The 15,016-nt window shown below is 48.3% G+C and overlaps 1 protein-coding gene across 1 annotated transcript; it reads right to left on the bottom strand.

The window, feature by feature from the left end:
- Positions 1–1,039: 1,039 nt before the first annotated feature.
- LOC128976986 (tudor domain-containing protein 5-like) lies at positions 1,040–14,306 on the bottom strand. The gene is given in 12 exon segments (XM_054394416.1): positions 1,040–1,239; positions 1,899–2,066; positions 2,069–2,114; positions 4,040–4,189; positions 4,982–5,143; positions 6,396–6,596; positions 6,933–6,999; positions 8,679–8,885; positions 10,606–10,826; positions 11,790–11,943; positions 12,696–13,095; positions 14,075–14,306. Coding segments are annotated over 12 exon segments (2,208 nt in total).
- Between the last annotated feature and the right edge of the window lie 710 nt (positions 14,307–15,016).

Consider the following 15,016-nt stretch of genomic DNA (forward strand, 5'->3'; position numbering starts at 1 on the left):
GGCCTCCTTCACCACAGACTTCTTGTGCAGCTCTGGATGAGTAAATTCCTTTCTCTGATCCTCAGATCTTTGTTCCTGCCACCCCCCACCCCTGACTTTCAAGAAGCCTGCCCTGCCTTGTCCCTACCATACCCTTCTCCCTGTTACCACCCATCTGCTTTGCACTGGTCACTTCTACCCCCAGGGTAGCAGACACAGCAATAAACCTCTCATGCTGGGCTTTTCTCCATTTCTCCATAGTGTTAATGTTCATCCTCTCTTGAGCTTTTCTTCTGGGTGGTTTGCAGTGAAGCAGACCTGTGGAACGTTTGCAGGGGGGCACAGAGCAGCCCTCGAAGCCCCTGAAATGCTGACAAACAGTCCAGGCCCCAGCAAACCAAATGGCAGCATTCAGAACCAGGGCACTTCTGTTTTCACAGCTTCTCTCTGCATTAACAAACTCAAGCCCAAGAGAATTTCCTGCCACAGACAGGGAGCTACTTAAACACTGCCAACATCCAGCTTGTAGCTTTCTCTCACTGGATTCTGGACAGATCTCATTCCATGTCTGTAATGTAGGATTCCTGATGCTGATACAAGGAATTAGAGCATCTTCTTCTTGGGGAAGGAGCTTTCTTTTGGCAAGTTCCACAGACTGAGGCCTGAGCTATGACACAGCCACCTCTCCTAAGAGCCAGGAGCATGAGAGCATCCATGGTGTTAAAAAACAAACCATCATCTCCCCACACAATGTCAAAGCTGCTGTGCACTGAGGGAAGGAGGGACAGGCAGCCAGTTTCCCTCTCCTCGACTTAAGCAAAAGGTGAGATCTGAAGGTTTTCCTGAACCATTAAAGACCAATAAAACTATACACCACCAATACACCTGGAAGTAAAAGTAACATTTATTAGATGTACTGACCACAGCTGAGATGTCAGGCTCTGATTTGTTGAAGGGGATAAATGTTTCAGAACCAAGAAAATAGCAGTACAGTCATACACAGGGCCTCTGCTGCTCTAGGCAGCCTTCTCCAGCAGCTGCCCCAGGTTCTCACCTCTTGTCACATCTTCTTTCTCAGGCAGGGGAGCCACTGGAAAGAGCCAGTGGATGAGGTCAAACGTGCAGATGCCAACACTGTAGACAGCATGGCAGGAGGGACATAGAGCTTCTGAGACAGCCCATGGTCAGCCAGCCCAGGGGCACAGCACAGGCCAGCTGCAGGACTACTGGGAACATCTTTGTTCTTCATTTGTTCTTCGTCTGCATAAGGAGAGACACAGGTCATGACAAGAGGACTTTCTACTGCACATTTGGGGAGCCTGACATGATACAACCCAAGAGCCCCTCCTCCTCTCCTCCCAGTGCTCACCCTAGTATCCCCAGAGGTGGGACACCAGAGGTGAATTGAGCAGCTTCTGTCTGGAGAACTGGGCCTCCACTCCAGACAGAAAGCAATTCTGTTCCAAGGCTCAAAGAGGCACTGCCTTTGGCATGCCCAGCAACCTTGTCAGCCAGGCAGCTCTCACATGGGTCTTGTCACTTCTGTCATCATTTGGCAGATGGAAGACAAGCACCCCACAGAGACCTTACAAGGTTAAAAAATGCTTTTGCCCCTTGTGCTCAGGATACTGAGAGACACTCAGTATGAAATGAACATGGGCTGACAGATGGACTGAAGAAATAATGACTCCTGCAGGAAAGCAGAAGAAAGTCAAAACAACAAACTCTCCATCCATTTGTTCTCATTAAACATTTGGGAAGTTATTTTACTGCACAAAGGGCAAACCACTTGCATCCACCTCCATCCCACAGAAACACCAACACTTTCATCTCTTGTAGCAAAGAAGCAGCACCAGTGCTGGGCCCCCCCACCAGTGACTGCAGCACAGTAACCACTCAGCTGACAAAGCCATTTGTACCGTTATGATTGTCCAGCATAAAGGGCATTGCTGTCAGGAGCACGGAGGGATGCACAGCTTCACAAGGTTGGGCCTCCTTGGAAAATCTTTCCATCTGATCAGGGTCATCTTGGCTCACTGCTGCTGCCTGCTTGAAGTAGACAAAGGAGGTGTCAAAGTCTTTCACTGCTTGAATAAGACAGCAGGCAGTGAGGGCTCTCCAAGGGAAGGAGATGTCTGTGAACCCAGATAAAAGGTTCAGGAGAGGGTGTGATTAGTGCACACTGGGTTCATTAGCTGCCCTGATCTTTATTATCTCTCAAAGTCCATGAAGAACTGGAATGGCAGCAACTGGGTGATGACTGTGCTGGGTTACACCCATCCTGGATGGGGGCTGAGAGAACCCAGCCCCTAGGTGGACAAAAGAAACTTGATCCAGGTGGGCAGAGAGAGACTTGGTTTTCCCTCTCCCAGGAGGAGGGGTCCCCTGGGTCAAAGGTGGTCTATTCCACTCCTCCTTCCTGTCCAGCAGGTTCACCTTAAGAAGCTCACACAGGAACAAGTCCAGGTGCTTTTGCCTCCAGAGATGGAGACTTCACCACCTCTGGGAAGCCTGTTCCAGTGCTCCACCATCCTCAACATAAAGAAGTTCCTCCTCCTGTTTAGATGGAACTTCCTCTCTTCAGGATTGTGCCCACTGCCCCTTGTCCTGTCACTGGGCACCAGTGAAAAAAGCCTGGTGCCATCCTCCTGACACCCACCCTTTAAGTATTGATCAGCATTGATGAGATGCCCCTCAGTCTGCTCTGCTCCAGACTGCAAAGCCCCAATTCTTTCAGGATGTTCCATCAAAGATGTTCCAGCTCCCTCAGCATCTCTATAGCCCTTTGCTGTACTGTCTCTAGCAAGTCCCTGTCATTCTTGAATCAATAAGCCCAGAACTGGACACAGTACTCCAGATGTGGTCTCACCAGGCCAGAGCAGAGTAGGAGGAGAACCTTCCTTGACCCACCTGCTACACTCCTCTAGATGCATCCCACATTGCCACATGGCATGCCACAAGGGCACATTGCTGCCTCATGGTTGTCTCAGCTGCTGTCAACCTCCAGATGTGTAAGGAGCTGTGGTTATCCAAAACCTTGTGGGCACAATCCCATTTCCAACTCTACAATGCCTTCTGTGGCTCACCAAACCCTGGCTGAACTCAGTGCAATGCTTGGCTGGCAAAGGGCCATGCTGCAGGCACTGTGAGATTCACCACCAACCCCTCTTTCAGAAGCAAAGTGATGACACCAGCACCACACGATGCCAGGTCTGGAGCCCTCAATATAGGAAGGACAAGGACCTGATGGAGTGGCACAAGGGGTTGGAACACCTCTGCTATGAGGACAGGCTGAGGGAGCTGGGGGTGTTCAGCCTAGAGAAGGCTCTAGGGAGACCTAATAGCAGCCTGCCAGGACCTGAAGGGGGTCTACAAGAAGGCTGTAGAGAAGCTGTTTACAAATACCTGTGGTGACAGGATGAGGGGCAATGGCTCCAAACTAGAGAAGAGCAGATTTAGATTGGATGTTAGGAATAAGTTCTGCACCATAAGGGTGGTGGAACACTGGGACAGATTGGACAGGGAGGTGGATGGGGCCCTGTTCCTGAACATATTTAAGATAGGGCTCGACAGGACTCTGGGCAACCTGATCTAGTTGAGGATGTCCCTGCTGACTGCAGAGGGGGTTGGACTGGATGAGCTCTGGAGGTCCCTTCCAACTGGGACCATTCTATGATTCTCAAAGCACAGCCCATGATATCACCCTCCCAAAGCCACACTCCAAAGCAGGAGGAGATCTCTGAGAGGCAGAGGAGCCCCAGCTACTCCCAGTAACCCTCAGAACCATGGAGGGGAACTAGAGGAATGAACTTCATTCAGATTTGATCTACAAAGCAGTGAAACAGTCTTGTTTCCACAAGACTTTGATGTGGATGATCAAATAGACCAGAAACAACAGCAAAGAGGAGAAGGTGAAGCTCTGAGCCCATGCTAACGTTCAGTCAGTGTTTCCTTGGCAGCCATTTTTAGAAAGGAACATGGAAAGGCAATCAAGGGGTTAGCCAATCTGCAAACAAGAACAACCCCTCCCAACAGCAACAACTGAGAAAAACACCCTCACCTTAACTACTGCCATAAGCTCCACAGGAGTTTCATTTGTATCCCCCTGCACAACTTCAGGGTCTTGGTCTGTTGTCCTTGGGGCACTCCCTTCATCCAAAAGTGGCCACACATCATCTTGTGCCTCCTTCTTAGCAGACAGGTGCCACTGCTAAGGAGATGGACAAAGCAAGGGAAGGTCTAGCAAGATGCAGTGGAGCAAACAACAGAGCGATCAGATGACACCACTCAGGGTTTACCACAGAGAGAAATGCAAAGCAGCTTCTCTGTTCTGCTCAACAGGTTTAACATTTCTAACTGAAGAAGTTTGGGATGCTTGGAAAGGACAGAGAGAGCATGGAAGGGCAGGAAGTAGCATGAACAAAAAGCTAACTGTCACTTTAACTTCTCCACACTAAAATGTAGCACTTTGGAAGTAGAGTTTTATTCAAGCTATTTTTTTCTTTTCCAGTTCTTGCTGCCTTCTGAGAGATTTGACCATGGAGAAGTGTCCAAACATAACAAAGCTGATACGACAGTGTTCAGAAGTTCTGCACTTAAGGAGGGTGAGGAGGAAAAGTTGGTAACCCTGACAAGGCAAACCTACACACACCCTCCTGGGGTGCAATGCACTGAAATGCTAAGTCAGACTGAGCTCCAGAACCTGGTACTGGCCTGAGTTCTCCAAGTCCCTTCTCCAACTGAAAAATGATGGTGTCTGTGGGAGATCAGAGAAATCACCAAGCACACAGACTCCCTCAAGTCTGCAAAGGGGTCAGAGGACAAGCAGCTACCCATGCACTCATGGGCCACGTGTAACTTTCTGTATTATGGTTCTGCTTGCTTTTCAGGAAAGCAAAAAAACCAACCCCACAGAATGACTGCACAGGGCCAAAGCAATACATCTGCTGATCCTTGGAGCTGATTTCACTGAGTGATAGCTATGGCACAGCCAAAGTCCCACCTGGTCACACTGTTGATTCCCATCCAGCTTTGAGCTTGCTGTTTCACTGTCTGCATTTAGAGATTCCTGAGGCAAGCCAAGGTCTGGCTCCACCAGTTCAGCATTCTCCTGCTGCCTGCTGGGCTGAACATACAAGGCCAGAGGATTCAGTTCCATGAATCCCTAGGAACAAACAAATAGTACAGTCAAGAAAATCATGTTGTAGCTACCACAAAAAAGACTCAGCCAGTTTCTAGCAGGTTTTAGGAAGAAACAACACCCAAAAGTTAGCTTCAAATTCTCATGGAAATTGTCCTCCTACAAAAAAATCAATTCCTCTCCTTCCAGCAACAAAATTCATCAGCAACACCCCCTCCTCCCAAAAACTGGCATACTCATGCAAAAATACAGTTGTAGGCTCTACTCCAGCCAAAACACACCTTCTGCATCTTTGGAATACACCAGCAGACACAAGCACTCTGGGCTGTAAAGCCCAACTTTCAGCTGAGACAGAAAATCCTGGCAGAACCTTTCTAACAGTTTCCACATCCGCACAGTTCTTCCTGAAACTGAGCTGAGACATTCAGCAAACAACACAGAGGGGCCCAAGTCCTAACTGCTCTCTGTGCTGGCTTGCAACTTGGACCTCTGTCCAAGGCATGAGGTCAATCTACCATGGTTATGCTGTCCAACACTGTCCATTTCACTGGCAAAGCAAGAGCTTACTTTTTAAACCACTTCCATAACTCAGTTTGTTAACAGCATAACCAATCTTCAATGCCTAGAGCAGAGAAGGCCAAAACAATTTACTGAACTGCCCTGTTCCTCACTCAACTGCCCTTGCCACTGTGGAACACTACTGTAACTGAGAGACTAAAAACCTTATCACCTTGCTCTCATTAATTGTTTGGATGATCCAGAGACCTCTTAAATTATAGCTAGGAAAACCTGCTGGAATTAAGAATGCATATAGTCATGTAACCAACACATGTCTGAACAACCTCTCAATTCCCTCTAAGTTTGGTCTAATGCTGAGAACATCTGGAGCTATTTTTCCACTTTTCCATCCTATTTATACAAGATGAGCAAGCAGCTTCAGATGAAGCTGCAATTCTAACAAGCTAATCACCTGCCAAAAAAAAAAAAAAAACCCAACACCACCTTTGAATCCACTGTCAGAAGACAGTACAAAACCAATTTATTCTACTAAACTCTAACACCTCTGCTGTTATCAACAGATTCAAGTCTCATCAACAGGAAAGCTCTTGACAGAGCGTGGGATGCAGTCAGAAAGTGGCCAGTTAGAGGACAGCAGGGAACATCAGTCTGGCTCTTCACTAAACTACTGGCTTCAAGCTGAAGATCTTCCCATTACAGGCACCCCACAATCCTTTCCCTGCCCTTCCTGTCAGCAGCACATTGCCTCCCTCCTGACCTGGGAAGGAATGTTCTCTTCACAGATGGCAGCATGTCCCCCAGCGCTCAAAACACTGTGGAAGTAGACATCCTCCTTGGTGGATGTGTCACACAGGAAGAGATGCAAAATGCCATGAACATATTCATCCACAAAGCCCACAAGTAGTTTGGAGCCACACAACTCCTTGAACAGGAGAGTTGCTGCATTGGACCATGTATCCTGAAGGAGAAACACAAGTGTAAAGATACTTAAACCAGACCAACAGCCACCAGCTGAGACCTCCCCTTGTGGGCCCTTGTCAAAAAGGCAATTAAGCCAGGTCAGGTGAGAGACAGAAACAGAAGAGTCAGGCAGAGAAGATTCCCAGCACTGACTTCAAACAGCCCCAAAGCCTGCAATGCCAGTTACACTGGGAATGCCCTTTGGCCACAAATACTTCATTCTAAACATGGTTTGATGGCATTCACCAGTGTGAATTATCAGGAAAAAAAGCCAATCTCTGCTTGGCAGCTCTCATCCCTGTGTCAATGACCAAACCTGCACATGAACACTCACCTCTGTGGGCTTTACTCCTGCCAAGGAACATGGGATGGCCTGAGCAGGGAGCTTCAAGTAGCACCTCCTGCAGTACAAAACAAAGCCATCACCATCACAGCAAAAACACAGAAAAACAAGGCAGAAAAGCAGAACTGCCTCCTCTCCCATCTTTTCAAAATCAGCTGAGGAATTGAGAGGCACATCTTGGACTTTACACTGGTGACTAAAACCCAACAGCAGCTCTGGAAGACATTTCATATCCAGAGAATGGGCCCAGCAGGAACAACTGATCCCTCAGGCCTTCTCTGGCTCATGCATCTTCCCACTAATCCCCTTCTGGTTACAAGGTTACAGACAGAGAGCAAGACTTTTGAACCAAAGGATGCTGATGGCCAGGCACAAACAGAGCCAAAGGAAGGGGAAGCAGCAACTGTGGAAAAGGTGCTGAAATGCAGGTGAGCATGAGTACCTCTGATACTGCAAATGAGACTGCAAACATGTCCCACTTGGACTGAAGTCTGTCCACAAGGATGTCTGTGTCCATTCATGGTACCGAGGAAGAAGGATTAGGGAGTTTGTCCCAAAATGACAGAAAGTGGCAAAAGTAAAGGCTGAGGAATGACAGCAGAAATAGGAAAGGATTTAGCCCAGAGTTGCTGTGAGGGACTGATGGAGAGGGCTGACAAGCAAAGGCCCTGGAGAGACCAGCAAAACAGGTCTTAACACCACCTCAAGCATTAGCATGTAAGTAAGGAAATGCTGCTGCAAGGCACCACTATAGTACAACCCCAGATCTTTTCTGGAGTCTCCTTCCAAAGGAAGGCAGAGGCCAGTCAGCCTCACTTGGATCCCTGGCAAACCATGGAACAACATACCCTGCCACTTTTCCAGGCACTTGAAGGTGACTGGGCGTAGCCAGGGCAAGTCATGACTTGTAGAAGGCAAGTCATACCTGACCACCTTCTACAATTAAATGATTGGTATGGCAGGTTGGGGGAGAGCAGCAAGTATTGTTTACCTTGACTTCTCCCAGGCTTTTGACACTGAGATGCTCACAGAGAAGCCAACAAAGTATGGGCTGGATGAGCAGTGAGGTAGATTGAGAACTGACTGAAGGGCCAGGCCTAGAGAGTGGAGATCAACGACACAAAGCCTAGTTGGAGACCAAGAACTAGCAGTGTACCCCAGGGGTCATTACTAGGTCCAATACTGTTCATCATCTTCATTAACAACCTGGAGAATGGTGAAGTTGATGATGATGATGAATGACTACTATTCTTCAGGTAGTCTGATAATGATACAAAACTGGGAGGAGTGGCTGGTAACACCAGAAGGTCATGCTGCCATTTAGAGGGACCTCAACAGGACAGGGAAATGGGCTGGTAAGAACCTTGTGAAGTTCAACAAAGTCCTGCACTTGGGGAGGAACACCACCACACACCACAGTATCACAGGACATTAGAGGTTGGAAGGGATCTCCAGAGATCGAGTCCAACCCCAAGATCACCGAGTCCAACCCCAAGATCACCGAGTCCAACCCCAAGATCACCGAGTCCAACCCCACCAGTGCATTGATGACTGACCAGCTGGAAAGCAGCATTTTTACCATGAAGGTGACCAAGCCCTGGAACAGCTTGTCCAGAGACAGCTCAAAACCTTTCTTGACATGATTATGGGCAGCCCTGCTCGACCAAGGAGTTTGGACAGGAAGACCTGCAAAGGTCTCTCTTCCAAGCTCAGTCATTCTGCCAACCATTCACTTACTTGAGGAATCTCAGGGCAGACGTTGGGACGAGCTCGAGGTTTCCATAATCTGCATAGAAGACCTCCAGCTGCTGGTGGCTGAGCACCTGGTGGACGATGACTCGGTACCACCACGCGGCGACCCGCACACAGCAGAGCTGCCCAGGCCGCACTGAGCCCTCGGGCATGACGTAGCGATCGCAGAGGCGTCTGTCTGAGTAACAGCGTCTGCAAAAGACCAGCGTGAGAAGCTGTGCTTGCTGGGCTGCAGGAGATGAACAAAGAGAAATACAGAGGGGTTTCAGAAGTATCCTGATTGCTCAAAGTCTCCACGACGTGGACTTTTCAGGAGCTGCTCGAACAGATCCTTTACATCCCTGCTCTGCCACGCTTGAACTCGAATGACAACCAAAAATGAGAACCCAAACCTGTAAGGTTTGAGTGATACTCTTGGGGCCCAACCAAAAGTGGATTAGTGGGCTTTACTCAGCAGCTAAACACAGGTGCTTTAGTCATTACTTTTTAACATCACCTTGACATGTGTGGTAGTTTCAGGCTATGCCTAGAAAATTTCCCACAGATCTTGAACAGAAAGTAGTAGAACGTAAATAAACCCCCCACTGGGTGTAAAAAGGAAAGTAATGATAAGTTCCAAACAATCCCATTGGACAAACTATCAACCAAGTGGGGTTCTAGATACTAACTTTCTCTTTTTTTTTGGCCTCCTCACTCTGGCTGGTGCTTCTGCTGGCTCTTTGCTGACCTTGGCTGTGTTCTTTGTTTTGGCTAAGTACTAACAAACAATTCTCTGCTCTTTCTCTTGGCCCTTGTGTTAAGGAGGGTAGAGGAAAGGGGGCAGAGAAGGGGAAAGCTATTAGCTCCCCTGGTTGTCTGGGGGAGTTCTTGTGCTGTTTATAAATGGTAAACACCTGTAAATATAGGTAAATATTGTATATTTTGTACATATTCATTGCATTTCACTTTAGATTGCAGTTTTGCTTGTAAATACAGCTTCATTTGCTTCCAACTGAGCTGGTCTGGCAATTTAATGTTGGGGGGAATTTTCAACTCACCACTTGCCAGGGCTTGTTATGAACTAGGTTCTGGAGCACCATCTTACTTACTGTCTGCAGAGTTTGGCATCACATTGAGATATGCCCCATGGACAACAGGCGCTTACTCTGGACCACAATTAAAGAGTCACTGTAGCATTGCTGTGGTGGAATAGAATATCCAGTACATAATGAAGCTGATACTGGTGAGGTGCTGCTTTCAAACAGAGACAGTGCAAAGGCCACTTGCCTGTTGCTTTTTTGGTGTTGGAGATGGGAGGAAAAGCCTTAACTGAGCAAGAGTAGCACAGACCACAGAGAGATACAAAGGATCCCAAGTTTCTTTCCATAACCTTTCCAGGCTTTTCAAGGTTAGGACTGTCTTGGACACAGCCAAGCTATCATGCATTGCTATTAACCATATTTTTTGCTTGCTGGTTAAAAGGAGTAGGTAAGTATCTGAGTACATACTTCAGTAGAATCATAGAATGGTCCAGGCCTGAAGTGACCTCCAAAGGTCATCTAGTCTGACCTCCCTGTAGCCAGCAGAAACATTCTCAACTAGATCAGGTTGCCCAGGGCCTCATCGAACCTTATCTTGAATATCTCCAGGGAAGGAGCCTCAACCACCTCCCTGGGCAACCTGTTCCAGTTTTCCACCACCCTCACAGTAAAGAGCTTCTTCCTGATATCCAATCTAAATCTGCCCTTCTCTAGTGTGACACCATTGCTCCTTGTCCTATCACTACTGGCCTTTGCAAGCAGTACAGCACCAGGATCTCCATATCAAGTAGGGAAGCCAGTAGTGACCACAACTAAGAGCTGGGTGCCCTGTTCCCTCAGGGCAGACACATACCCCATGGCTAGTGGTACTCATCAGCACAGGGTGTTCGCACCTCATGTCAATCATCATCTCCAGTAGTTCATCAGGGGGTTCCCTGCTGCAGATGTGGATGTAGAACTGGCTTGGAGAGACGATGAACCCCACAAAGACTCCCACCATGCACCTTCTCTCCAGTGGGGGTAAACCACAAAGGCTGCTGTCCTGAACAGCATCGGGGGGGATTTCTGGAGTCAGTACCAACTTGTCTAGTATGGACTGCTCCAAATCTTGAGGCTACAAAGGAGTAAGAGGAAGGTGGCAGTCAGATGTCATCATGCACTGAACACACATGACTGGCCCTTCCATTAAGGTAAAAAACCCAGTTCTGCTTTCTTGGGGACCTGTGAACTACCGAGTACCAGAGAACCCCAACAAATTGCACAGACTTGGATTAAAACTTTCCCTATGATAGAAACATTCATTTTCATGCCCTTGATTTCCTTCTTTCTTTTTTCCCCCTCAATGTAAAGAGGGGTGCAATAACAATATCTTGCTCATACTCCTGCAAGGAATAAAGGTTGGACAGGATGATCTCTGAGGTCTCTTCCAACCAGATATATTCTGTGATTGGACATCATGTCACATCAAAAAAAAAACAACCAACCAACCAAACCCAAAACAAAAAAGCCCAAACCAAACCCAAAAAACACACCAAACCCCCAACAACCCAAACCAAACACAACCCACTTCTGTGTTGGATTTCACCCAAAAGATGCTATTTCTATGTTCTGTGACCATGAAAGTGTACATGACTGAACCAGCAAAACTGTCTCTCAAAATGACTCAGAGAATCAGAAAATCAGAGAATATTGTGGGCTGAAAGAAACCTCAAAAGATCATCCAATCCATTCACGAACAAAATCAGGTAAGTCCAGCTGCAAGTAACTATACCAAAAGACATCATCATCATCATTACCAGGGAGCAAGCTCATGCTTAACTTGCCAGGGTGACTTGACAAATAGATCTCAAGACCAGACACAAGACAGAGACCTAGTCTGGATGGCACATAAAGCTACAGACTGAGTCAATGCGAGTCTGGTCACCTCCAGACTGATCTAGAAACAGACACAAAACAAATGTCTGAAGGCAGCAGTGCATCAACAATGCAAACTTGACAGTCAAAAAAGCAGTAAAAAGAGGATCATCCCCTGGATCAAGAGATGAAAAAGCTACAAACTGCTCATCCAGATGCTTACTTTTTGGAGGCCATCACCCAAACCTCCTGTTTGTGCTTGGACTGGCTCTGACTTCTCTTCTGCTGTCAGGTACAAGCTCTGTGTCTCATGGCTGGATTCCAAAGGAGGCTTCTCAGCTGCAGGTGCTGCTGCAAAGAGAAAAATGATTTGGTTGCTATCTTCTGTCAGACTGATGCAGTGGTACATATTAAGAAGAAAGAGAAGACATGTGAAAATGAAAGTCTGAAAGCACTGGTGCTGTTTCCCTCACTTCACCCTCACAGTCCTGAGGATTCACTGGAGAGGAATCCTGGAGATTAATCCTTCAGTGCATTAACAAATTAAAACAAACCACTTGCTCTTGTAAGCATGCTAATGGTTCAATCAGTTGCTAGAATGAGAATAAACGTAACTTTCCCCAAGAATTTGGCAGGTAGGTGGTGTTCTGCTTTCTCTCATAGATGTTAGTGTAATTCTGAGGCCATCTGCAGTCTCTTTTGGTTTCTGTTGTGGAACAATGCAGCCATGCCTCAGACCAGGGCTCCAGCCTCCAAAACCACATTGGAAAATGCTTTACCAGCCTGAAGAGCAGACGTTTGGGAGAGCCTTCTACCTTGTTATCTATTGCCTGGAATACACAGAAATTCCAGTCCTGCACACACATTCAGAAAGTCTCTGAACATCATAAACATCTCTTTTACCTTTCCCCCCAAACCAGTGTCTACCTGTAGAAAACTTTCAGTTAAGTTCTCTGCTACCAATAACTCCTTGGGGCAGCTACTTCTGCAGCACCCCTCTGCCCTTCTGTGCTAAAACCTAGGGGAACTGGGACTCCTACAGCAACTGGAAATGCAGCAACACCCACTTGAAACACAGGTGCCTGGCCACAGTGCTTGTGAGAGCTCTGTGCTTTCAGTTACACCACACAATGCCTCACCTTGCAGCACCTCTTCCTTCTCCAGCTGGTTCTTCAGGGTCAGCAAGGAACCTGCTCCTGTCTGCTCGATCACAATGATATCAGATACACTGCTGAGGACCTCAAACAGAGAGGAAAATCCATACTGTGTGTACTGGAACTCCTGGCCAAAGTGTTTGAAGAAGGCCTTGTCAAAGTCTGAGAGAAGAACTGGTGAGGAACTCAGCAGGTGCTGCAGCTCAGCCTTCACTGCTGCTGGCAGGACAGGAGCCCTGCCCATCTGAGGGAAGCACTGGGGATTCCAAGAGCAAGAAGCAGCATCTGCCTTCACAGCAGCTCTCTTCCCTGCCCTGCCACCTCTCTGCCTGGCAACCAGCTTGGCAATCTTTTTGGTGGTCTCATCTGCAATAGCTACAACAGAAAGAAAGAAACTATTATGCTGCCATGCTAAACCACTAAAAGCTCTACACAGGCAAGCCTCCTCTACCTTACCTTCCTTTTCTCCTCCCCCAGACCTTTTCAGCAGCAGGTGTCTCCTTTGAAAGCAATCACACTAAACTAGGGCTGATTTCCAGCAGGGCAACCACTTTGCATCTCCCCTTGCAAACAGACAGAACCATTTCCAGCAGCCAACAACTATTTTGCCCCCTCAACTCTAGGAATTCAGATCCAGGTGGGTCAAACTTTTTGAATATAGGATCACAGGGGGAAAGTCAGCTGCTGTCAGTTTTGTTGGGAAAACAGTAAATGGCTCATTGCTCCCCTCAGCCAAAATCACAATGAATCCCCACTACAGAGCACCCACCTGCTCAGGCAAAGCCTCCCTGGAGAGCAGCCCAGGTCTCCCCATGCTTTTTAACAACTTGTCTTAATGAGGCGCTCTCAAAACCCCTAGCATTTCATCCTTCCCAGTCAGTTCTCTGCACTTCCCATTTGTTTCCACAGCTCTTCTCCAAAAAAAGAAAAATAAAAGAGATCATTTGATGCACACTAAACTTTCCATGGGATCAGGTAGGGAAGCACAGCTTCTCCCATGAGGCCCCAGACTCCTGTTGGAGTCTGCAGTTACAGGAAAAGTGATGCTTACCGCTTCCACTGCACCCTTAAGAAACGCTACTGCAGCTTCTGAGTGCAGAAGGAAAAACAAATAACTAACTAGAAGCCTGGGTGATTTTTCAGGACCAAAAAAACCCAGAAAAACTTTAAAAGGAAAATCTAAATACAAGAAGAAACATCAAAGACATTAAATTAAACCAAGCTATATGAGAAAAGGAGTAACAGAGGTATGAGACCTGGGAATCCATCCTGCACAGCCCCATTTCGAAGCACCCTCACTTTGCACCATTATGAGGTTCAAAACAACTCCACCTGTAAGGAAACAACTCCTCACCTTTCAGGACAGAAGTGCCTTTCTTAGAAGGGCAGATTCTGACAACATCAGGCATATCTGCCACCAGCTCCAAGGTGGATTGGAAGCCCAGGTCACAAACAGGGAGAGGTTTGCCAATCATGGTCAGGTACTCCTCTTCCAGCTCTGCTGGTGTTAAGCCCCCTTTGGCAGCTATTAGCAGTGATCTGACCTCCTTCTTTAGCACCTCCGGAATCTGTGCCTGCTTCGTCATGTCCACACTGAGGAAAAAACTAAGGAAGGCAGAAAACAATTCGTCCCACAGTTCCTCAAATACAGGCAAAATACTTTTTACCCCTCACCGGCTGAAAGGTGGTGGGGGAGAGGGCAGCAAGCCAGGCTCCCTGCCCGCTGCTTCCCAACAACCTCTGCGTGTCCTTGACACCCCGCTGGAGCTGCCACCCTCCAGTACCCCGGTCCCCAGCTGAGTGCTCCTGCACCTGCCGCTTGTCCCTATGGGATCACAGCGCCCACGGGCACTGTATCCCCAGTCCGGTTCACGTCTAAACTCTCGTCCCAGGGATGGCCCTCTACAAACCCTGCCCCTCCAGAGACCCTTCAGCCCTCAAGTGCTGCCTGAGGATCACCTGACAGAGCCCCACAGGGCCACTGTCCCCTAAAGACGTTCCTTCGTCCCTCGACCACAGCCCCCTCCCCAGCCGCCGCGCTCACCGGTCCCGCTCTCCGCCTGCGCACTCCCTTTGCCACCCACCGCCCATTGCTGCGCGGCCCTTCCTTAGGACGCCGCCGTGCGGCCCGCGGGGGTGCGGCGGCCGCGGTTCGCCGGGCGTGTGCCCGCGATACCCAGAGGCGGGAGGAACGCCACGGGCCGTGTGGCCCAGGTGAGTGACCGTATTGTCCCCGAAACCAGGCATCAGCGCTTAGCGCCGAGCTCAGCGTGAACAGCAGCACTGCTTTATTACA

This window comes from Indicator indicator, chromosome 30, assembly GCF_027791375.1.
Source record: "Indicator indicator isolate 239-I01 chromosome 30, UM_Iind_1.1, whole genome shotgun sequence".
Lineage (NCBI taxonomy): Eukaryota > Metazoa > Chordata > Aves > Piciformes > Indicatoridae > Indicator > Indicator indicator.